Genomic DNA, 24,915 nt, shown 5'->3' with positions numbered 1-24,915 from the left:
GCTCCCTCCATCTCCAATCTCTTCTCCTTGGTGACAACATACTTACTTGTTATTTTTTGTTTGTTTGTTTTTGTTTTTTTTAAATCACCTCTCTGGTTTCTCCTCTTTTTTTTTTTAAGTAGATGTATTTTATTTTATTTATTTATTTACTTATTGGCTGTGTTGGGTCTTTGTTGCAGTGCATGGGCTTCTCATTGCGGTGGCTTCTCTTGTTGCAAAGCACAGGCTCTCGGCGTGTGGGTTTCAGTCATTGTGGCACGCGGGCCCGGTGGCTCACAGGCTCTAGAGCGCAAGCTCAGTAGTTGTGGTGCATGGGCTTAGTTGCTCTACAGCATGTGGGACCTTCTGGGACCAGGGCTCGAACTCGTGTCCCCTGCATTGGCAGGTGGATTCTTAACCACTGTGCCACAAGGGAAGCCCTGGTTTCTCTTCTTAGTAGCCTTCATCTGGTCACCCCTAAAACACTATGGGGTTCCCCAGCAATTATAAATGCCTATTCTGTGTGCCATAGCTCCTGTGCTTAACGTTGCGGAAGCCTATAATGGTCTATCAATTTGTCAGTCTTTCTCTGTTAGATCTAGTGCTAAAAGGCCATCTTTATGCACTTTTTTTTTTTTACACAAATACTGTCTTCATTTCCATCCCCAGTACTCAGCACAACACCTGGTACTTACTGAGCTCTCAGTGATTGCTCGTTAAAGAGCAGCTTGTGGCACAATGGACCCCTAACCCTTTTTTTTTAGATGTATGAGTGGATCAACTTTTTGTTTTAGTGTACTTCATAACCATTTCTCCTGCCAAGAGTGCAATGCAATGTCAAAAAATTGAAGCAGGGACTTCCCTGGTGGTACAGTGGTAAAGACTCCATGTTCCCAGCGCAGGGGGCACAAGTTTGATCCCCAGTCGGGGAACTAAGATCCCACATGCTGGGTAGTGTGGCCGAAAAAAAAAAAATGGAAGTAAAAAATCGTACAGCCTTTTTTTTTTTTTTTCCAGTTTAAGTTTCATGAGAAAATAAGAATTAACTTGAAATGCCATAATTGGGAATAATCAAGTATACTGGAACCTGTAGGCTTAAGCTGGAGCCTGGGTTGAGAGAGAGACTTGGGTGATGGTTGCGGGGGAGGGAAGCAGATGCCAGAGTAATAACTTGGGTTTGAATTTCTATGACTTCTATAGGTAGAAAAGATTTAGTTCACTTTGTACATATTGTACCTATAGATCAGCTATTTGGGGGAGAAAGTAAGGAATCTTGTTTGATATCTAAATTTAGCATCACAATCCCTGGCCTTTGTCATTGGTCACTATACTGAGTCACAGACTCTAAGCTCTAAAATCACTCTTTTCATTTGTAAGTTCAAAGTACATATGTATTTATGTATATTTATTTGATTTGGTTTTCATGCCAGCCCCAGGAGGCAGAATTTGTTATTATCCCATTTTATAGACAAGCACTCAGAAGCTCAAAAGATTTAATGATATGTCTTGTTCAAGATCAAGCAGGTGGTAAGTTAGAGCAATGGAACTTAAACTCCAAGGCAGTGCTGCTATATTGAGCTGTCTTTTGGTGAAGATCAGTGATATTTGCTTCCTTTGCCTTTTGAAGTTAGCCATCCTGTTTCCGGCAGCAAGGACGGGCATTTAGGCAGGCACTGGAGCAGGCAGGTAGGAGGTCATGAATGCGGCTCTCTCTTGAGCTAGTCTTGTGATCTTGGACACATTACCAATCCTCCATGAGCTTCAGCTTCTGCATCCGTAAAATGGAGAAAATAACAACCATACCTACCACACAGGGTTCTTGTAAGGTTTCAATGAATTAATATGTGCAAAGATCTTGACGAAGTGTCTTGCCCAGAGAAACCTCTTAAAGGTAGGACGTGTTAATATTATTATGTTATTATATGTTTATTTTTCAAAGCATCCAAATTCCTCACTTTTCAGAAAGAAAGTCTTCTAAGGGTGCGTGCTAGATCTTATTGGCCTCCAGGTAAGGTTGACACTGTATGAATTAATCTAATATTTATATAGGGCTTGGCCCAGGCAAGGAGGGTTGGGGGGCACTCTGAGATGCACACTGCCAGCTTCCGGGGACCCTTGCGGTGGTGCAGCTCCAGGCACCCCACTTCACTCCCCATCCCACCCCCAGCCCAGGTGGAGGTTTTAAGAGGTGGCCGAGACAAGCTTTGGGCTGTTTCTCTAGTGCTAACTGCCTTTGTTGCACATTTCCAGATATCCACGACCGGAACCCTCTCCATTTAAGACAAGAATTCTTCTTCCTTTGGGAAGGCCAAGTGAAGCAAATGGTGATCCCAGGCAGTGATATCTGCAACCCAGAGACTTAATCCTGATGAGGCTGATGAATGTGTGTGTCGAGCTGTTCCTGGCAAACACAGCACCTATCAGATATCACAGCAAAACAACAACAACGACAAAAACGGTTGTTCTTTGGAGTCAGTTTTCTCCTCATAGGACGGGTCTAGGTGGAAGGGTCTGACTTTCAAGTCGAGGCAGTGACTTCTGGGTCAGATGTGTGTCTGGGACACAGGGATGGGGACAGGAATGTATCTGGGAGGGTGGGCAGGGCTTGATGTCTTTGGAACCAAGCTCCAGAAGGGCAAGGCACCCTCCTGGGGTTATGACTGGGCCTGGTGATAGCAACGAGGAAGGGTGTGTTTGCCGTTGAAGTATTTAAGCATTGTCTCACCAGTCAGAAAACAAGACTGGCTTGTTGCTTCATCCCAGCCCAGGGCCCTTCAAACTCAGATCTCAGCATGACCCACTCAGGCAACTGTTCTGAGTTTCTCAGTAGGTGACGTCCAGCCCAACTAGCAAGTCTCCCAACCGTATTACTGATTTTGAGGATTAAAAAAAAAAAGTTTCTCTTTATTTTTGGCAGTTGAATTTGGATTTCATTACAATGATCGACTTGAAATACGTGCCTGAGTGTGGCTCTTGTACCACCCACAGCAGAATCGCCTCAAGGGAGGGGCGTTGAAAAATGCATACTTTCCCCAGTCCCATTCCAGACACACGGAATGTCTATTAAATATGTTTAAAAAGATCCTCCAGGGTGAGGTTGAGAATGTGTCTTTGTAAGCCAATTTCTGGGATTGGACGGGAACAGATTTGCCTGACTGCCCTCTAAACCCAAACCTGAGTTAATTTGTCAAGCGGGAGACCCTTGGTTCTCGGAGACTCAGTTTCTCCTTCTGACAGAGGTAGGTTCTGTCTCCACTTGTTGCAAGGCTGCAGGAAGAGGAAATTAATATGCAAAGCGCTGGGGAGAGCGCTGCTGCCAGGCTGGGAGAGAAGAGAAGCTCCTACCTCTCCCACACCAGGCTCTCTCCCTGGTAACCCCGCCGCCGCCCCTCTCCCCAGCCCCATGGGCGGCGGCCCCTTTAACAGACCTGACCAATCGCCCGGCCATTTCCGCCGCCGCTCCTCGGCGCACTTGTAGAGAGCTGGATTGGCCGGGCCTGGCGCGCGGCCTGTTCCGCCCCCGCCGCCCTCTGGTTGGCGGCGGCGGCCGCGGGTGCGGGGCGGGTCCGCCGGCGGGGCGGGGCGGCCGGTGGCCCGGGGGCGGGCTGGCGGCAGGACTGTGGCCCGATCCCGAGCCGTAGCGGGAGCTGCGGCGGCCGTGGAGCACGGGCGCCGGCGCAGTACAATGAGGCAGCCAGTGGATCCGGGGTGAGCGCTCCCGGGGCCGGGTGGGGCGGTGGGGGGAACGCCCGCCGAGAAGGCTCAGGCTCCTCAGGTTCCGGGGTACGGTCGGGGGCCGGCGGCCGTTGGTGCGGCGGGGCGCGGGGGTCCGGCCCCCACAGGGCCCCGCCCCGCTGTCACGGTCTAGGTTGAGTTGACAGGGGCGCCTACCCGCGACGCCCCCGGGCGCACCCTTCTTTCCTTTGGGGCAGTGTGGGGCGGTGTGGGCTTGACCCCGCCGGAGGTGCCCTCCGGCCGGTCCCCGCAGCCTGCGGTCCACGGGCTCCGGGTTTGGCCCCGTCCGGGGAGGACCGTCCACAAGCAAACTAAGGGAAAACAGCTTGTAATTTTGTGAATGGGGCCCCGGGTTCCTGCCGCCCCCAGCGCTCACGTTGCGAAATGCCTGGAAGTCGAGAACCGCAGTTACTTTTACGCGGATATTTTAGAGGCTCTCTGCGCCTCGGGTTGTTTTTCTCTAGCTTCTGGAAATCGTGGGTGGCAGTGGGTGGTTTGCGTGCCTTAGACCTGAGGCGGCGGCGTCCCGAAAGCCGGGGGTTTGGAAGGTTAACAAGTGACATTGGGCTGAGGCCTAATGCCAGGTGCCGTGCCCCAGAGCTCGGGTGTGACGGCGGAGGTTGTGCTGCCGGGGAGCACACGAATGAAGCGGTGGGACCGGGGATGGACTGAACCGTCGGCTTCAGCTCCGCCTCGCACGCTGCCCAGAATGCACGGCTGACGCGGGAGTCGGTGCAGGGGAGTTTTCCCCTTTTGAAAATGGTTTTTGGAAAACTTAGCCCCTAGGTGGGTTGATGGTTACTTAAACCATCTGTTGTTATGGTTACACGGCAGCCAATGTAAGGGCAAAGTCTGTTTCCACCCTCGCTCGCTCTTCCTCCAAAGCTGTGAAGTACTTTGTCACTACGTCTTAATCGACGCTTCCCAGGGAGGGCATACTTTTTCAGAGTTGGAGGAAAAGCGTGGGCTCCATGAAGACAGGGGTGGTGCCATATTCATGTTCGAAGTTCTAGCTCTTGACACCAGGGCTCCTCTGCACAGGAATTGAAAAGAACCAGCCTTTCGCATGTTTTGATGGTTTTCATCAAAGGATTTAAAGGAGTCCTTTCAGGAGCCTGATGTAAGCTGGAAGGGAAACAATGAGTGACTTTTATATGGAAACCAACAAGGAAAAACGGAGGGGCAAATGATCCTTGAACTCTGGGATAGGGAGTGTTTGCAGAATCTAGGTTTTTGTGGGTTTTTCTTTTTCGATGCACAGCTTGTGAGATCTTAGTTACTAGACCAGGGATGGAACCAGGGCCCTGGGCAGTGAATGCACAGAGTCCTAACCACTAGACTGCCAGGGAATTCCCAGGAGTCTAGGTTTGTGAGTTTAGAGCTCAGTGACACAGTGAAGCTTATCTCCTAGGAGGTATTGAAAGAGCAAAAGTGCCATTTCTATCAGCTCTTACCCAACCGTTAAATCATTTCAGTATTCTTTGAAATTCTTCTAAAAGTTGGTGATTGGTCTAAACTTATGGAAAACAAGCAGCCTCCTGAGGTGATGGGGGTAGGGTGGGATTTTTGCCTTTTTTTTTTTTCCCCACTGGGCCTCTCTGGGAGTGTCAGGGAAGGCTGGGATGGGGATGGGTAGGGGGTGTATGGAGGACTGTGGGTGAACTTGACTTGCCTGCAGATTTATCTCCAGGAAAGGTGCTGTGCCTGAGAGGAAGGAGATTAACAAACTGATTCAGTTCAGATGATGGTGGTAATTGAGACAACTGCCAAGGCACCCGAGGGCTGGACAGAGGAGGGGGAAGAGAAAGTGCAGGGGTTTGGTGGGGCTGAGGGGGCTGGACCTTGTTGGAGGTTTGAAGAGCGGGTAGAATGTCATCGTGTGAGAGGACTGGAGAAATAGCTTTCGCCAAGTGTATCGTTTGTGTATTAGAGATTATGGTTTTAGAATGCTTCTGGAAAAGAAGTAGGAAAGATTATTAGGCTTTTAGGTAGAATAAATATATAGGATGTTTTGTGAACAAGTGAAATGACATGTAGTCAAAAAATATTCACTCAACTAATTTTTGTTGAGAGTTGGCTGTGTGCCAGAAACTTTGAGGCATTATGGGTATGATGGAGAAAGAAACAGGTCAAGAATTTGTTTCTACATCCATATGATTCACCTTCCCTCCGAGTCAAAGCTCTTCTGAGGATTTTCTGAAGCTCTTGAAGAAAGAAAGGGGAGAAATGCACAGAATATTAAGTAAGAACAAAACAGAACAATGGGGAAATTCTTCCTGCTGTAGATCACTTTTGGTATCAAACTGAATCTTCCAAGACTGGTTTTCTGTGTCAGGTTTGGTATCTCTTCATCCTCATATCTATTGACCAGTGTCTTTTGATAGTGTTAAGTTGTCTCTTTTTTTCCCTTTCCCCTGTCAGTTAGTTTATTGAGACGTTTGGAAGTTCATCAGCTGTCCCTGTCCTCCAGGTGCTTCCAGTTCATTTTCTTTGCCTGAGTGTCCCTCAGGGTCTGCTTTCTCCTGTCTAATCCTTATTCTCTCCTGAGTGTCCCACTTGGGAATTGCTGAGGTCACAGGGAATTGTTTGTTCCTTGATTCTGTCCCAAAGCAGAAGGTGGCTAGTATAGAAAAGAGCATTTGTTGAATTCCAGCTCTGCCATGTGCTGCTTTCTCTGTTTGTATATATATCCTTTCCCGTCCTTGAGCAGCCCTCTAAGTGAGCTAGATGCTGGTAGCCTCAATTTACAGGAGAGGAAACAGGCTCAGAGCAGTTCAGTAAATTTCCCAGGGCAATAAGCTGGTTAGATAGTGGAACAAGATTTTATTTTTTTGGCCGTACCACACGGCTTGCGGGATCTTAGTTCCCCCACCAGGGATTAAACCCAGGCCCTCGGCAGTGAAAGCACAGAATCCTAACCAGTGGACCGCCAGGGAATTCTCTGGAACAAGAATTTCAGTCTATGACTTTCTGATTCCAAATGTGCTTTTTCCATGGTACCACATTGCTTTTCCCAGAAGAAGGATGGCCGTTTATTATAGTCTAGCACAGTGCCTTCTTGGACACATGAAAGGTCAGGTTCAGAGAAGTCCAGAGAATTGCCGCAGTTAATGTGCTCATGGTGGAACAAGAGTTAGCACCATCGTGTCCTGCCTCTCTGCCCGGTGTGTTTTTGGGTAATTCATGTGGCTCTCAAGAAATCTGAGTTTACTGCCATGAAAAGTTGACCAGACTTACCAGGTATGTATCCCAATGCTTCCACTTATCAGCTCCGTGACTTTGGGCAATTATTTTCTCTCTCTGTGTACCTCAGTTTCTTTATCTGTAAGTGGGACAATATTCACATTTCAACAATGCTAAGACAGTACAGTTTGTCTCATCTTAACATTTCTGAAAAGTATCTTATAATCTATGAGGTCTTAAGTTGTAGTTGGCAGTAACTCCCTTTTTCGTACGTAAAATAATGGTGTCATAGTCAGTGGGGTTCTAGGTCATATGAACCACGGTAGTACATTCTTTATCGGTAGTTGTGAGGATTACATGAAGTCACTCGTGTGTCTGGCACAGCGTGAGCACCCAGTAACAGTTGCTCCTGTCGGATGACAGAACGTATGGTTAACTGGTAGGTGGCTCTGGGGAAAAGCTAGGGAGCATCTCGTAAGATTTGCCACTTGGAGCCCAGGCAGTAATCCATGGTCTGTGGGCTGGAGGAACGTTTTTCAGTTTGCGTGAAGCTCTGTCCTTTGGCTGACTCTTGTCCGCGTGAGAAGCATTGACTTCAGGAGCTAACCAGCCGTGGACAGACAGCTCCCTTTGTCCTGCCTGTTCATTGAGTTCTTTGTCAACTTTAAATCCCAAGTTAAAAATAACTATCGTGGGCTTCCCTGCTGGCGCAGTGGTTGAGAGTCCACCTGCCAATGCAGGGGACGCAGGTTCGTGCCCCGGTCCGGGAGGATCCCACGTACCGGAGAGCGGCTGGGCCCGTGAGCCATGGACGCTGGGCCTGCGCGTCCAGAGCCTGTGCTCCGCAATGGGAGAGGCCGCAGCAGTGAGAGGCCCGCGTACCACAAAAAAAATAAAAATAAAAAAATAACTATTGTTATAAGAAGTTTGGAAATGTAGGCTGATGTGAATACTCTTATACGTGAATTTTAAAGCACCTCAAGGTTCTATGCAAGATTCCATGTTGCCTCTTGCCAAACTCCTTGTAATGCTTAATTGCATTGTGTGAAGTGTCTGTGAGGTGCCATTCATCAGAGGGATGATAGGAGGTCATGAAATCACAGAAACCCTGGGTTTCTGAGTGAGCTAGAGAGAGCACTGCAGTTGGTATTAAGAGACCTGTTTCCAGTCCTGGGGGTTTATCCTGTTATTATGTGTGTCTTGGGCACATCATTTCCCTATTCTGGATCTTGAGGGTCTCTTCCAAAATGAGGACTTGATTTCTTAGTCTCCTCCCCCACACTCACTCCAATACAGTGTCATAGATTATGTGAGTTTATGAATCTAAGGATCTGAGAAATTAAATGGTTGAAAGGAAATGAGTCTGAAGTCTCAGGTCGATGTTTGTGCTAGCGCTTTTGTAAAGAGAAAAGAACGGGTAGGTGATAACCATATGAGTAACCATCATTTATGGAGAATTACTGTGCGCACCGTTCCTACTTTTAAACCTCATCCTATGAGTAGTAGAGACTAGTGTCAATCTTATTTTAAGATGAGGTAACTGAGGTTCAGAGAAGTTAAGTAACTTGTTCAAGATCACACAGCAAGGACAAGGGCTTATAGCTGGGACTAGAACTCAAGCTTATGTTGCTCCCCAATATGAGTTCTGTGGTTGTTTCAGATGCACCCTGCCTCATTTTGGAATCTTCTGAAGCCATGTGCCCTGGAAGTTTTACCAGTTTAAAAAGTGAGATTTTCCTCTGCTTTGGGGTCATGCATTCCTAGTCTTTTATTGTGTACTGACCCCTGTTTAAATTCTGAGTTCTCATTCAGAACATCTGCTGCGTATTGGGAGAACTTTGTTAAACCTAAGGATGAACTCTATGGGAGTTGCAGAAGACTTAAGTCCTCTTTGGTTTTTCTTTGGTGAACAAAACCACAGGCCAGGTCACTGTGAGCACAGGTGGGACTGTTGAGAGAAGAATCTGACCTTTCTGTGAGGAAGCTGGTGGGGTGGGGAACAGGGTGGGCTTTGAAACAACGAGGTAACCTTTGTCTGTTGGGTTTGCTTGGAAGATTGGTTCTAAGGGCTTTACCCCCAAGACGATGATTGGAACTAACACACTGAGCCCCTCCTGGCTTATCCTAACAGTTGAGAATGGAACTGGGCAAGAGGAGCCCTCTTCAGTCACCACCTTATTTAGGATTTGAGATTTAAACCCACCCCTTGGATTGCTCCCGCAAATAACCTTTCAGAATCACAATAGGCATTTCATGAGAGTTTCATTTCACGTTTGTTACTTAAAGCTGACATAAGCTGGCCAGTTCTCTTACTCAATTTTAAGTCCTTTCTTACACCTAATGTTGTTTTTTAAGCAGTGTTCCTCAAGATGGTTCTGTATATCATGTGGGGCTTGAAATATAAAATTTAAAAATCTTTCCGCTGAAAGGACTGACTGAACTGTGATTATCACTCATTAAACAAGTATCTGTGCGTCTGCTGGAGCCAAGCATTGTGCTTGGCATTGGAAATCCAATGGGGAGCAAAACAGATGTGTTCCCTGCCGACACATAGCACATTACGTAGTCTAGACAATAAACAAGTCAGCAGACGTGTGCATTATATATATTAAATTGTGGTAAGCGCGAAGTCTCCTTCCTCTGAGGAAAAAGAACAGGCCCTGAGAAAGAATAAAGGGAGGGAGGCCAGCAACTGGGAGTGTTGGGAAGAGCACCTCAAGGGAGGGAGCAGTGTGTGGCAAGTCTGGCTTCAGGGGAGGAGGGCCTGAGAGGAGGGGATGAAGATGGGAGAGGCAGGTGCATCACAGAGCAGAGGGGAGGGGCTGGGGCTCAGAGCCAGACACTGCTTGAGGCACCTTAGGAATTTCTTACAAGGGTTTGCTGACTCACAGGCGGTGGGGAACTTGGCCTGGAGGGGATGAGCTTCTGTTCTGGGTCCACATTTCCCATCATTCTGTGTGCAAACCACAGGGCAGTAGGTAGGACTGAAGTGGCTCCTGTGCACGTCCACTGGAGTCCGCTGGAGGCATCTTACTGTGGCTCAGTGTGGGACAGCCTGTAACGTGCTAACCGTCAGCCGGCACCTGGGCGGTGGGTGCAGGGCTCACCTTGAAGTCAGGGTGGACCGGAAGCATTGTTCCTCTGTCTGCAGGTGTCTGCTTTAGTGTTGGGCTGTGGGAAGTGGATTTTTAGTCTTTTTTTTCTGATAAGAGGAGGCAGAGGCCAGTGGCCTTATTATCAGGTGATCAAGCATGATGGCTCCGAGTTGCTGAAAGAAAAACCCACCTGAAGGGACATGGTGTGGTGCTTTCTCATAACCATCCCACCTCCGGTCACACAGGAGGAGAATTTCATAAAACAAGTCACTGGCTTTGTTAGTTCTTGACCTGGCTTGGGAGGTTTGGTAAAATACTATGAACCCAGCCATATCAAAGTTTATAATTACCCTACAGAATATTTGTTAGAACCGATTGAATTTGTATATAATTGCATTAGTCCTTTTTTTAAAAAAGATCTATTATTCAGGAAAAAAGATTTTGAATACACTAAAGGAAAGAATAACATAACGAGCTTCGTGTTTCTGTCACTCAGTTTCAGTAACATTTTGCTAATCTTGTTCCGAGATAGTTTCACATATGAAGCATTGTTGGCGGATTTTCTGTCACAATATAAATGTATCTTTGGGATATAAAATCACATGGTAGATATGGTTCGAGAGAAAAAACTCCTGCATGTTGCATCATTACAGGACTGGTGTTAGTAGTTGAAATTCCAAATCTGAAATGAACATTTCTTGCAAGCCCCTTATAGACTTGATTATGAAAAGTAGGCACAAAATTAGATTACCAATTAATCTGTGTATTTACTGAGAATATCAACTATATTGGACAATGTGTAGGGTATATGTAAAAAGAGTAAAACAGTCTCTGTCCACATTGGCTTGTAAAATCATGGTCCCTTTCTTCCTCACAAGGAATCACAAGGTTTTATCTTCAACATTCCTGGCAAATAAAATATACACAAAGCCCTAACTATGAAACTAACTAAAAAGCACTATTTTTGTGGTTCATGTTAACTTAAATTCAGATTATAGCATTCACTTATAAAATCGAGGGGAACACAGTTAATATGTTGAAAGTCTCCATATGTTAAACTTTTGTGTATTTTTTTTTTAAGGGGAAATTCAAATCAAACAGCAAAGAACCCTGTAGCAGCACCTCTACATCTGTGCCGTCAATATGGTGGCCACTAGCCGCATGTGACTATCAAATACTTGAAAGGTGGCTAGTGCAACTGAGAAACTGAAGTTTTAATTTTAGTTAATTTTCAGTTAAATAGCTCTATGTGGCCAAATTGATGGTTTTGTAAACCCTGGAGCTACACTGTTCAATCTCTATGGTAGGATAAAATCCAGCACAAACTAATTTGGGCATCAAATGGAACAGCACAGTTCACATGTAGGTCCCAAACTCAGTACGTTGTAGAGAAAAGGAGTTTGATTATGTAGAAGGAAGAACTGCTTCTTGGGGTTCATTGTCTTCCTGTAAGAGCAAGGTTTTGGCAGCTCAGACACCTGGAGAAGTTAGATTTGATGCGGGATGTCTCCTGGGGCTCAGATCTTATGAAATAAGGAGTGAATCTCCCTGCTTGTGCTGCTGTTGCATTGTGGAGGGTCTCTCAGAGGTAGATGGGAGTCTGTTGAGTGACTCATGTGAAGGTTTCTGGAGGTAGAGTGACCTCAGCCTTGGGAGTTGCATTCATTGCCAGGGGGGATTAGAGGCTCAGAGGAGACATGCCAAGGGCCTGGCTATCTTGATCACCTTTCTATCCCCAGCACATAGTAGATGCTCAATAAATGTGTTTCAAAAATGGATGACGGTTTTTAAGAATAGGTTTAAGAGCAAATAAGAAGAGCTTTAAATTTGTCTAGAAATTTGAAAAATAGTTGCCAAAGGAAGTATGTGTAATACCAGTGAGCTGCAGAGTATATACAGCCAGTACTTTCTCCTGGAGGTAGTTGACATTTGTCTTCACTGCAAATGTAAGCTGGCTTTTATCTCATCCGTTACCAAGTGCTGTTATTTTCATCTTTTAAACGTCTCTTGAATGGTTCTCTTTCTCGCCAACTTCACTGCCACCACTCTAGTCTAAACTACCATCTTTTGGCTTCGAAGACTGCAGCAGCTGCCTCCCTCCTCTCCCCACAGCTGCTTCCTCTCCTTTCTAATCTCTTCACCCCTCTGCAGCCAGAGTGGTGTCTTAAGAATTCCCGGGCTTCCCTGGTGGCGCAGTGGTTGAGAATCTGCCTGCTAATGCAGGGGACACGGGTTCGAGCCCTGGTCTGGGAGGATCCCACATGCCGCGGAGCAACTAGGCCCGTGAGCCACAACTACTGAGCCTGCGCGTCTGGAGCCTGTGCTCCGCAACGAGAGGCCACGATAGTGAGAGGCCCGCGCACCACGATGAAGAGTGGCCCCCACTTGCCACAACTAGAGATAGCCCTCGCACAGAAACGAAGACGCAACACAGCAAAAATAAATTAATTAATTAATAAACTCCTACCCCCAACATCTTCTTAAAAAAAAAAAATTCCCAATATAATCATGCCATGTCCTTGCTCAAAACCCTAGGAAGGCTTCCAGTTGCTCCCAGGATAAGAGCCACATTCTGAACCTGGTCTGAAAAGTGCTGCGTGATCCAGCCACTCCTGCCTCCTGCTTCAGCCTGGGCCTGTGCCTCTCTCCCCCTGGTTTATTATAGTCTAGGCACCCTTCCACTCCCAGCTGGAAGGGAGCTCTGCCTTTCAGGAACTGAGCCACCTTGCTGCTCCCTCTTCAGGAAACAGCTCTGACCCCTCACCTCGCTCCCCTTTTCTCTTTTGTCCTTTACAGCACTTCTCACTGTTGTTGTGACATATTCTTTAGGAGACATCTGCTTTTCCCCTTCCTCCAGGAGGGCAGGGACCTTGTCGATTTTGCTCATTCTTATATACCCTGTGCCTAGCTCAGTATCTGACCCATTGCACAAGCTTCTTAAATGGTTACTGGGTGAATGAATGAATGAGTGAGTGAATGCAAGCACATTGGGAACAAGGAGGAACTTGAAGAATGCTCTTTAAAACTTGGATTTAGGGCTTCCCTGGTGGCGCAGTGGTTGAGAGTCCACCTGCCGATGCAGGGGACACGGGTTCGTGCCCCAGTCTGGGAAGATCCCACAGGCCGCGGAGCGGCTGGGCCCGTGATCCATGGCCGCTGAGCCTGCGCGTCCGGAGCCTGTGCTCCGCAACCGGTGAGGCCACAACAGTGAGAGGCCCGTGTACCGCAAAAAAAACTTGGATTTATTGGAAGGATTGAATAGTTTTTAGAGTAGAATAACCTGGGAAGGGAACTGGCCGGGGTGGGGGTCAGGGGAGAGTCTTTGGGAATCTATTGTTGGAGCTGTCCAGTGGGCTTAGCACTGTCTTACAAGAGAAGTATGTCTGTGCCCTTGTCACAGACTTGAAAGGCATTTGCCTGTGAAGTTGCAAGGGTGGCCCTCCTGTCTGGCTTCCTATCCCAGCCCTCAGGAGGCATCACCCTCACTGAGTGTGTGTCCTTAGTAGCACGGGTCTCCAATTTGAGACCTCAGGGTTAGAGTCTTCCATATGCAGCCCACAGTCAGGGATGTAGTAGTCTTTTTTTAAAAATTTTGCTTATGTTTGGCTGCATTGGGTCTTTGCTACTCTGCGTGGGCTTTCTCTAGTTGTGGCGAGCAGGGGCTACTCTTTGCGGTGCGCAGGCTTCTTATTGTGGTGGCTTCTCTTGTTGTGGAGCACGGGCCCTAGAGCGCATGGGCTCAGTAGTTGCGGCACACGGGCCCAGTAGTTGTGGCTCGCAGGCTCTAGAGTGCAGGCTCAGTAGTTGTGGTGCATGGGCTTAGTTGCTCCTCAGCATGTGGGATCTTCCCGGACCAGGGATCGAACCTGTGTCCCCTGCATTGGCAGGCGGATTCTTAACCACTGCGCCACCAGGGAAGTCTCAGGGATGTAGTAGTCTTCCTCTCTTTCTAGAGAGTCAGGATTCTGCCCTGTTCATATTTGCAGTGGGAGGGAATTCTAGTTGTGCCTTGGCGGGGAAGAGACTTACAGCTATTGGGAAGAATGGAGGCAGCTGTGTGTAGACCTGGCCCTGCAGCAGGTGAGACTTGCCCTCTTCCTGAGCCGACTTCTAGCTGAGGGGAGGACTCTGCTGGTGCTCATCAGATCCTCCTGTCATGTGGGAGGGACTCGTAGGAGAAACCTGGGTCTTCACCAGAAACTTTGAATTTCTGAATAGGAAATGGAAGGACTTGGCTGAGACAGTGGTTAAATTTCTTCTACAACTTGTGATTCTGAAAGAGAAAACTGATATGGGATGTCTCTAGCTGGTTTCCTAGGCAACACGTTTTTTTGTTTTTGTTTTTGTTTTTATTTTTGGAAGGAAGGGTCTGGTTCCCTAGACCAGAGCCTCTGATAACCAGAGGGGAGGTATTTCATGGAGGCCAGAGTGATGTTTTCTGGGAGACTTGCAAACCTGGTTAAGAAGGCTTTAAGCTGATTGGGCTTCCCTGGTGGCGCAGTGGTTGAGAGTCCGCCTGCCGATGCATGGGACACGGGTTCATGCCCCGGTCTGGGAAGATCCCACATGCCATGGAGCGGTTGAGCCTGTGAGCCATGGCCGCTGAGCCTGCATGTCCGGAGCCTGCGCTCCGCAACGGGAGAGGCCACAACAGTGAGAGGCCCGCGTAACGCAAAAAAAAAGAAGGCTTTAAGCTGAATATTAAGGAGACAGGAAAATTGCAGAACCAGAGACCTCAGAGACCTGGGTGACTTAGCAGCAGTGTCGACACCGAAGTGGAGCCTAGGAACTCCAAGTGGGAGCTAGCAGCAGAGCTGGTTGAGAATGCCCCTGTCGGAGGGTGTGCAGGTGATGGCTCCGTGCCCTGGAAACCTTAACAGCACAGCCAAGTAAATATGACCTGGCGGAGGGAGGGTTAGAATAGAGCAAAGTAGTGTGGGTATACCTGGCTCCAAAAGAAAACCCTATGAGAGATTCACTGTGTGTGCCCTGATCATGGAAGGCTGACGGGAAGTGTTTCAATTATGATGGAAGGAGCAGAGGGCAGGTTATTTCACCTTAGGACTCTGCCTGCCAGATTGAGGGGCAATGATTTTTCTTCATAGACAGATTTTAAAACAGGAGACCCTCGCCCCTGGCAGGTGTAGTAGACCAAGCAGATGTTTGTTAAGGTGAATTCCATGCAAAGTGGACCATGTGGTAGATTCTACCTTGCTGATAATTTTACCTCTGAGAGCAGGTAGAGGGAAGTGGGTGTGTGCGGGGTGGGGGTGGGGGTCCTGCTTGGACCTAATGATGACAAATAAGGAAGAGCCGGTTGACGTTGAGGATGGGGTAAAGCCATGCAGAGTACAAGGGGGCCTGTGGCTGCAGCCAGCAACAGGCAGAGAGCTTGGTTCAGGGGAGGCGGGCTCCACAGCGCCTGCTCTTCACCCTGCGGTCACTGGGGTGAGCATCTCCTACTTTATTTTGTTGCTTCCTTTGATAAAAATGACGGACCTCCTTCTCACCTGAGCTGGAACTGGAGACATTGTTGTGTACTTAATATCCAGATGCTTGTTACAAATGACCTCTGGAGCATTAGCCCATGGCAGTGACTACTTTGATGTGGCCTCTGCTTGGTTTCCCATCCTACTGTCCAGCCCCACCCCACAGAGTTAGGAGCAGAAACTCCAGTGCCTGTGCTAGGAAGTCTGAAGGGAGCTGTCCTAGGGGAAGGCGGAGCTGCCGGCTCTGGCTAAGCTCACAGGCAAGATCGAAGCGGAAAATAAGTCAAGAGTAGTAGAAAACCCAGGGGAAAGGAGTTGCTTTTGTTTTAATTTCCCAAGGTAGGCTAATGTCTGTGGGGAGATGATGAGTGATATTCGATCCTGATAGTAAAGCAGGAACATTAATTTTTTTTTTTAAGGCTAAAACTCCCAATAGAAATGACTGTTGATCATGCTCCAAGCCAGAGACCAAACTCATTGGGTCAGCCGAGCTTTTGTCTTCAGGCTTGACTGTGACCAACAGGGGCGTAGGCAGAAGCTTAATAGCCTGCGGTGAATGTTATTTCATGAGGTCTGATCTGTGGTACGAAAATCTCATGGAAGGAAAAAACACAATTTGAGTTTCTGGATTAGGTGATGAGTTGTTTTGACAGCACAGGTAACAAGTACAGGGCCCAGGGTTTTCTGGGGCAGATGGTCAAGAGGTTCTTCCAACTATTTGAATTTATAATGCCAGAGTGTTAATCTCAAAAATTAAAATGTAATACATGTTTAAAGTATATACATTTTGACCCGCAGCTTAGAAGAAATCTTGCAGAAATTGCAGACTTAACTGTTTTCTGAAACCTTGCTCTACTGGGCCTGATAAGAATTTTTGACATTTTGTGTTATCTGTCAGAGTTGGCCTGGTAACTTCCATTTCCCTCCCCAGAAATGCTACCCTGCTCCTCCTGGGCTCCTCCCAAGCACTGCAGTGGGGTCCCCTGGCCTCTTACCCACCTCCATGCTAAGTAAGCACAGAGCAGGTGGGCACTGTTGATTGGTTAGTGTTGAGTGAGATGGGTGCTCAAGCTAAGGAAGAAAGGAGTGTTTTTTGGCCACATTTTTTCCGTTTTAGGAGTTCTTTTATACAGGTGACCAAATTGGTATTTAAAATGGGAATGAGAGGCTTTGGTTTCTTGTTTTTGCAGTGATGAGGCAGGGGCAGGTACGTGGTTCAGCCTTGTCGGTTCCTTTTCCTGCCTGTGGTTGTAGGGCTTACATCAGTATCTCTCAGTGGTGTGATGCTGTTGCTAAGGGACTGAGTGGCCCTGCCAGACGAGCAGGAAGCCTGGAAACTGGCTTTGGAACCCCTCATCCAACCACCGTGATGATTTCAAACCAGATTCTTTGAGGCTTGAGAAAGGTCTCGTCAAATAGGTTATCCCCATAGTGAGTTAATATGGGCTGGCTCTCCAGTGATCCCTTGATCATTCAGCAGATGACACTGCTTAGAAGACAGTGGCTGTGCCTGGGGACTGTCAGTGAGCAGGTCCAGACTCTTGAAGTGAGAGTCAGTCTTCTGTGAATCTCTTAAAGGAAGTCCTTACCCACTTTGCCATTCCTTTTAAGGAAGGCCTTTGAAGAATCTTAAAGCAGGTATTTGAATAACATTAAACATGATAAATTCTTAATTATAAAGTGGTTAGTTAGATTCCTTTCTCCTGGGTTAATAGTTTATAAGTCAACATGCCAGTTTTTCTTTCTTTTTTAACTTACGTAAGCACTTTTATGTTTTGGAATTTTCGTTTGTTTTTTCGATTTTTTGGTTATTTGTGGAGTGTCTAGAAAGTAACCAGCTATTTTCTCATTAACGTCTTGGTTCCAGGAGTAAAAATCCTGGCGAAGCTTTGGGAGGCCCTAGATGACTGTCATCTTCCTAGAGCAGGACCTGACCCTGCTCTCTGTCTCCTGCCCTGTCCGGACTGCCTACAGCCCACGCACCCACCATCCAAAGGGGTGTGGATCAAAACACCACCCTCTTACTCAAAACAATGCAGTGAGTTCTTTGAGTCAGGGTTTTTAACTTTGGGCAGGCGAAGGGAGAAGTCTTTGTCTTCCCGCAAATTGAATGTGAAATCTTGTGGGTATTTGTGTATGTGCATTTGGCTGCAGTGGCAGTGACAGTGGTGGCAGTGGGGTGGGGTCTTTGATGTTCATCAGGCTAAGTTACAGAAGAACTCCAGCTCTAAAGTTTCTTTATGTCTTGTCTAAAAAGCTCTGAAGCCAGCTTTTTAGAATGGAGGGACTGATTCACAGTAGGGGGAGAACCTAGAACAAGGGCTGCAGGGTCCTAGCTGGTGGGAGCCCATGTGTGCAAGCCTGGCTTCTCCTCACCAGTCATCATGCCAGGCTCTCTATCCCTGGACCCCTGAGATTCTCTTTCCTCACTACTGGCCTCTTGCCCCTCCTCAAATTCCTAAGATATCCTTTGTGGGAGAGCACTGGATAAACTTGTCCTCTGAGCCAGGTATCTTGCACCATGATATTTTCTCCTTGGTTTCCTTAGTCAGTTTCTTTTGATCAATGACCCAGTCGCCCCCTGCCCCCCCACCCAAGTTCTCACAGGGCTTCTCTTTTCATTTTTCTTGGGTTTATCTCTTTTATACCATCTTCTCCTCCTCCTCCTCCTCCATTTTTTTTCCTTAATGCATTCTAAGTTAATCTGTACCCTCTCATGGGCTTTCTGTTAAGTCTGGTAATTATTTTATTTTATTTTTTTCTTGCGGTACGCGGGCCTCTCACTGTTGTGGCCTCTCCCGTTGCGGAGCACAGGCTCCAGACGCGCAGGCTCAGCGGCCATGGCTCACGGGCCCAGCCACTCCGCGGCACGTGGGATCCTCCTGGACCGGGGCACGAACCTGCGTCCCCTGCATCAGCAGGCGGACTCCCAACCACTGTGCCACCAGGGAAGCCCACGTCTGGTAATTCTTGTCTGCCACCAGAAAGGGGACCCTGAAGTAGAAAGAGGACTGGGAATCTGGTCCTTGCAACCCTGTGACTCTGCCCCTCCGGGGAGTGCCTTGGGGTCTCAGCTCACCGTTTCTAGCCTGGAAGTCCAGCGATCTGCTCTTGCAGCCTCTGACTGGTCAGGAACCCACATCTGGCATCACCGTCACTGGCTCCCTTCTTTCCTTGTGGACCTCATGTGTATCCTATGTTGTGAGCTCTGCTCATGAAAGTAAGATTCTGTTTTATATTCCTTATTCCAATTTTGCCAGAGGCAGAAAAGACAGAAGGTGTTGCTTTCAGAAAGACCATTCTTCTAGGGGCAGGCCAATATATAAGACAACACTGGTGACAGGTGTGCATTATTATAACAGAACCCTGTCAAATTTAAATTACAGTCAAAGATGGTCATCTTCTACCTTTGGTAGTTTGTTTCTTCCCCTCTCGGAATTTCTCCCACAGTGTTCTGGGGGCTCAGGGATCTGGCCCTGAACAGGGTTTTGGAGGAGGGGCTTCTGCTACTTCTGAGGATTCATGAGCCCTTTGGCAGCACAACACCTTCGCGTGAAGGTGGGCATGTGATCCGGAGGCTCTGCCCAGGAAACCAGATCTCTTAATTGATAGAGCCACCTCATGAGCTAGTAATGCAAGCTGTTGGGAATTACAAAAAACCTACTGTGAAATTCATCTAAAATTAATGAAGAGTCAGCACTCTGGATTTTAAATACAGAGGAAGTTATGGCCTTGGCTTTCAGTTTCCCGAGGGTGGATTATTTCTTGCCAGTCTCTAAGCCTTCAGCTGGCTTTCCTTCTCCCCATTGTGCCTGTGACTCTAGTCGGTTTACATCCCTCCTCCTCTGACACAGACCCATGTTAATGGAGAGCTACCAAAAAATGCAGTGCATTCCCAAATCAATTGTTTGGGATTATCCATTGCACTTTTCTTTTCCATGAACACAGAGAAGTGAAAGGTCTAGTGTATTTAAAGAAAACAATAAAACGTGTGGAAAACAAAAACTTGGGAGTGAAAACCAGCTAGATGAATAGAACACGTCTGCTTTTCCTGACTTCGATTTTTTAAAAAGGAGCACTGTTCAATATTTCATTTGTATGTCAGCATGTGAAGCTCTCTAGACCAGCGCTTACATATACCATGATAAATGGCTGAGGTATTTTGAGGCTAAAATATTTACTACTTTGGTGACATGTACTTTACAGGCATCCCACCCCCCTTGATTTAATAGGAAGGATCTCTGGTCTGTATGTGCTTTTATGTGGCTTGAAAAGGAACTGAATATTCCATTTATATAGATTTCAATTAGGATAATGTCTTTGACACATCTCACAATGGTATCTTTTCTAGACTCTTAAGATAGAATTGTCAAATTATGGCAAACAGAATTAGAAATTATTTTGAAGTTTTCTCAGCAGATTGTAATTTCTCCTTCTGTGCATGTAGTCATTCTGGAAATAAGAGCGTAAAGGTACCTTTTTCTAAAATTTATTATTTTCCAAATACAATGGTACCTTTTGGTTTAGAAAAATGGTAGAGGGAGATGTAGTAGTCCGGGAGAGCAAGCAGAAAATAGGCATTTTCAGCCTTTTATTGTACCTTTGGCCACATTTTGGAAGAAAGACCAAAAATTGCCATATATGTGAAAGAACAGTGGTAACCGGGTGGACTTGAAATGAGAGTGATATTTGAGAGTAACAAGGTCACTTTCTTCCCTGGCTTATAGGAACAAAGAATGTGTGATCACAGCGGGTCCAGCAGCCAGGGCTGGTAGGAGTGGAGAGTTCATGTAATCTGTAGGATATTTAAATTTATATGATATTTAAGTTTCCATGTTAGAAAAAGCTCATAGAGAGCAAGTTTGTTAAAACAAAAATAAAAAATAATTTTTATAAATAGAAGGGGGAATGTACAAGTATTAATTCTTACAGGATGTTGAAAATTTTTAAATGTCTAGGACACAGTATGTTGAGGGAGCCAGAGATCAGTGGGACAGTGACTTCAGGGTTACTTTTTTTTTTTTTTTTTTTTTGCGGTACGCGGGCCCCTCACCGCTGCAGCCTCTGCCGCTGCGGAGCACAGGCTCCAGACGCTCAGGCCCAGCAGCCATGGCCCATGGGCCCAGCCGCTCCGCGACACGTGGGATCCTCCCGGACCGGGGCAGGATCCCGCGTCCCCCACATCAGCAGGCAGACCCTCAACCACTGCACCACCAGGGAAGCCCCAGGGTTAGTTTTTGATGTAGAAACGCTCAGTTGAAGAAAAAACTTGCCCAGGAGGAAAGTTTCTATGGAGATGTGCCCTGCATCTTGAGTGATGTCCTGAAGCATTGAAGACTCAACATTAATTTTGATCTTTCTTAGGAAGCTGGATAAAATAATGTGTTACTGAGAAAAAACAGTTATTATGAAGTGTCACAGCCTTGCAGTGAAAAATGCCAACATCCAAGAGTCCAAAGCAAATTCAAGAATCAGCATCCTGAGTGGAGACCTCGCTGACTTGCTGTCTTGATCTCAGAGGCTGCATTAACAGTGAGGTCCTGCAGGCTGTCGTTGGGAACCCCGGGAATGTGAGGGATCTGCACCCACAAGAGGAGTGTGGCAGCTGGTCCTCCGGATTCCTCGGATTCCTCCTGGGAAAAAGTGTTTGACACCAGACAGTTCCCAGCTTGATAGAAACCAGAGGCGGCTCTGAGAAACTTTGGTTTCCCCAAAATAATCCAAAGGAAAAAGTTTCACCACCCTTTAAAAGAGTGGTGTTCTAACTTCCTTTGACATACACCCCTTTTGAGCCTCTGAACACTATGAGGTCTCTCTAGAAAACCACACATGTACACACAGATCAATATTGCATGTAGACATAAGAACCCTTGGTTTACAATAAGATGCAAGTTTTTGGAGAGAATTTTAGAAAGGAGTTTGCTGCTGTTACACAATTTTTCATTGGAGGGTTCAGGCTCTTGCTTGAAAATGTACCTTGTGGGTTGTTGGACAGTAAGTTTGAGCAGGGCTGGAACCTGCAGCCAGGCCTCATTCTGAGAAAGTCATGCGATCTGAGAGTAGTGCTTCTGGAAGGTGCAGCTCCCTGCTCCCCTCCAGAGCTGGGGCCCAGTATTTTCCATTAGGGGATTTGGGGAGAAGGTTCTTTTTGTCTAAGGGCAGTTTTGTTATGTGGAAAAGCAGCCAAATCTGCATTTATTTCCCCTGGTTAATTTATATGTGTTTTCCCTTAGAGTGAAAAGACTGATATAGCCTTTGACCCAGTGGGTTTGTAGAACTTGAAGTTAATTTGTTAAGTAAATCACTTGTTAGATTAGTTTTAAAGGAGGCATTGCCTGATTTATTATGGCATAACATGATTTCAGAATTCTCCCATTTGAGAATATGTTTTTAAGAAAGTACCTTGAGAAAACTGCATATATTGGATTTGTGTCCTGCTTTCATATCCTTTGCTGCACTTCCCAACAGCCCTCCCGTATGAGACAAGCTGGGAGTGGGGTGATTCTGACACAAAGGCAGGCCCTGAAGCCACAGGTCTGCAGTCCTGCTGGTGGCAACAGCTCTTTGATTTCCACTTCTGAACCCCTGGTGGATGGTGACTTGCAGAGGAGCCTTTATTTATGCCATCAAGGTCTAAGAACTCACCACCACTCAGTATTCCCCCTTTTCCTGAAGGATCCTTATCTTTGACACAGCATCCAGATTAGAATTTCAGTTTCCTAAAAGAAATGCGTTTTCCGAGCAGAAACAACATTGTACAGAGTGGTCCTGTGACAGGAGAGGGACCATGCCTGCAGTCCTCAGCTAGGAAGGCCTGTATTCCTGGGAAAGGTATTACTCAGTAGAGATGATCTGGGTTTTAAGTTAGATCTCACTTGCTCATGGCAACAGTGTTGTAATATGTTACATTCAGGAGCTAAAACCTGATGCCCAATTTCTAAAAAGATACTCAATTGTAAATGATATAATTGATTTATCTTCTGTACTATATGGAATTTTCTGAAAAGGACATAAACAGGTTACTTAGGTGTTATATGCAGTGTTTACTCATTCATTCAACCAGTAAATGTTTTAAGTGCTGACTCTGTACAAAACTGGGGACACAGCAGCGAATAAACTATGTTTCTGCCCACCTAGAGATATATTCTGTGGAGCAAACAAGTAAGTAGCCATATAACACAGCGTTCTGAAAAATAAAGAGAATAAGGGGATGGGGAGACTGTTCTTTTAGGAGAAGGTGGCCAAGAAGGTCTTTCTGAGGAGGAAGCGTTTGAGCTGAGTCCTGCCATTATTTTTACTGCAACAAATTTGGGGGAATAACAGTTGTCTTTGAGCCCATGGAATTCAGTGAGACTTCTTTGCAGAGATTTTGACTGATTAATTTGAAGGACCTTTTGAAGAGTCAGGACTTTGGTGTCAGTGACCTTTGGAGAGTATGATCTGGCCTTATCTGGTTTAGTGCCCTCTTTTTCTTACTGTCAGTTTTCCTGTGACAAGAACAGGAGGAGAGATGAAGTTGCCTCTTGGCTGAGGTTCAAAGCAGACTGAGCATCTCCCTGCTTGCTCTCCCGTTGGCTTCAAGCTCTGCCACTGAATCTAGCTTTCTGATGTTATGTGTGCCCAGTGGTCTTTAAAATGCATGAGCCCATTTGTTTATTTTTGTTTTTGTTGCCCTCACCTAGGGAGACAGATCTAAAAGACTGATGTCAAAGTGTGTTGCCTATGTTTTCTTCTAGGAGTTTTATGGTTTCAGGTCTTACATTTAAGTCTTTAATCCATTTTGAGCTTATTTTTGTAGATGGTGTAAGAAAATGGCCCAGTTTCAGTCTTCTGCATGTAGTTGTCCAGATTTCCCAACACCATTTATTGAAGAGGCTATCTTTTCCCCACTGTATACTCTTGCCTTCTCTGTCGTAGAGTAATTGACCATATAAGTGTGAGTTTATTTCTGAGCTTTCTGTTCTGTTCCATTGATCTATATGTCTGTTTTTGTGCCCGTACCATACTGTTTTGATTATTATAGTTTTGTAGTTTAGTTTGACATCAGGGAATGTGATACCTCCAGCTTTGTTCTTCTTTCTCAAGATTGCTTTGGGTATTCGGGGTCTTCTGTGGTTCCATACAAATTTTAGGACTTTTTGTTCTAGTTCAGTGAAAAATGCCATTGGTATTTTGAGAGTGATTGCATGGAATCTATAGATTTTGCACAGTGAGGGAAACCATCAACAAAGTGAAGAGGCAGCCTACTGAATGGGAGAAGATGTTTGCAAGTGATATATTTGATAAGGGGTTAATATCCAAATTATAATTAACTTAATATTAAAAAACAATCTGATTAAAAAATGGGCAGAGGACGTAAATAGACATTTCTCCCATGAAGACATACAAATGGCCAACAGACACATGAAAAGATGTCAATATCACTAATCAGGGAAATGCAAATCAAAACCACAATGAACTATCACCTCACACCTGTCAGAATGACTTATCATCAAAAAGACAAAAAATAACAAGTGTTGGCAAGGATGTAGAGAAAAGGAAACCCTTGTGCCCTGTTGTTGGGAATGTAGATTGGTGCAGCCACTGTGGAAAACAGTATGGGAGGTTCCTCAAAAAATTACAAATAGAACTACATATGATACAGCAATTTCACTTCTGGGTATTTACCTTAAGAAAACCAAAAACACTAATTCAGAAAGATAATTCAAAAAGATAACATGCATCCCTACGTTCACTGCAGCATTATTACAATGGCCAAGGTATGGAAACAACCTAAGTGTCCATAGATAGGTGAATGGATAGAGATGTGTTATAGTATACAGTGGAATATTATTCAGCCATAAGAGAGAATGAAATTTTGCCATTTGCAACAACACAGCTGTACCTAGAGAGTATTATGCTGAGTGAAGTAAGTCAGAGAAAGACAAACACCGTATGATCCCACTTTTATGTGGAATCTAAAAAAATCAAACAAAACAAAACAGAAATAGATAGAGAGGACAAACTAATGGTTGCCAGAGGGGAAGAGGGTTGTGGGTTGGACAAAATAGGTGAAGAGGATTAAGTGGTACAAACTTCAGTTATAAAATAAATAAGTCATGGGAATGTAATATACAACATAAGGAATATAGTCAATAATACTGGAATAATTTTTTATGGTGACAGGTTACTGGTCTTATCATGCTGCTGCCTCCATTCAAAACATTTTTTCACACGTGACATGTCAATGAACCCTACAGTTATTCCTGTTACCCCATAGTCCCAGGATACATTGATAACCGGTGTTTGTATAGGGCTGCAATTGACAGGTCCATTGCCATAGACCTTCCTTTAGTCCTCAGATATCCTGTTGTTACTGTCGCCACTTGGCAGACGAGGAAACTGACTCTAAACTGGTCAAGAAAGGGAGGGTTCATATATGTATAACTGATTCA

General features: G+C 46.0%; 2 protein-coding genes across 4 annotated transcripts in view; one reads left to right on the top strand and one right to left on the bottom strand.

The window, feature by feature from the left end:
- Positions 1-1,606: 1,606 nt before the first annotated feature.
- LOC116746203 (basic proline-rich protein-like) lies at positions 1,607-4,713 on the bottom strand. The gene is made up of 3 exons (XM_032617497.1): positions 4,654-4,713; positions 3,413-4,102; positions 1,607-1,615 (listed from the first exon to the last, which is right to left on the bottom strand). The coding sequence occupies exons 1-3, from the start codon at positions 4,711-4,713 to the stop codon at positions 1,607-1,609; spliced, it is 759 nt and encodes a 252-aa protein (XP_032473388.1).
- TEX2 (testis expressed 2) overlaps positions 3,571-24,915 on the top strand; it is a 108,172-nt gene continuing 86,827 nt past the window's right edge. For 2 of the 3 annotated variants that reach the window (XM_032616272.1, XM_032616271.1), the window contains exon 1: positions 3,575-3,687. The gene's annotated coding sequence lies outside the window, so the exon portion shown is untranslated. Of the gene's footprint in view, positions 3,688-24,915 lie in introns of all 3 variants that reach the window. The other variant, XM_032616269.1, reaches the window with a different exon arrangement.

Source organism: Phocoena sinus, chromosome 20 (assembly GCF_008692025.1).
Source record: "Phocoena sinus isolate mPhoSin1 chromosome 20, mPhoSin1.pri, whole genome shotgun sequence".
Lineage (NCBI taxonomy): Eukaryota > Metazoa > Chordata > Mammalia > Artiodactyla > Phocoenidae > Phocoena > Phocoena sinus.
This window is presented reverse-complemented; position numbering and strand designations above follow the sequence as displayed.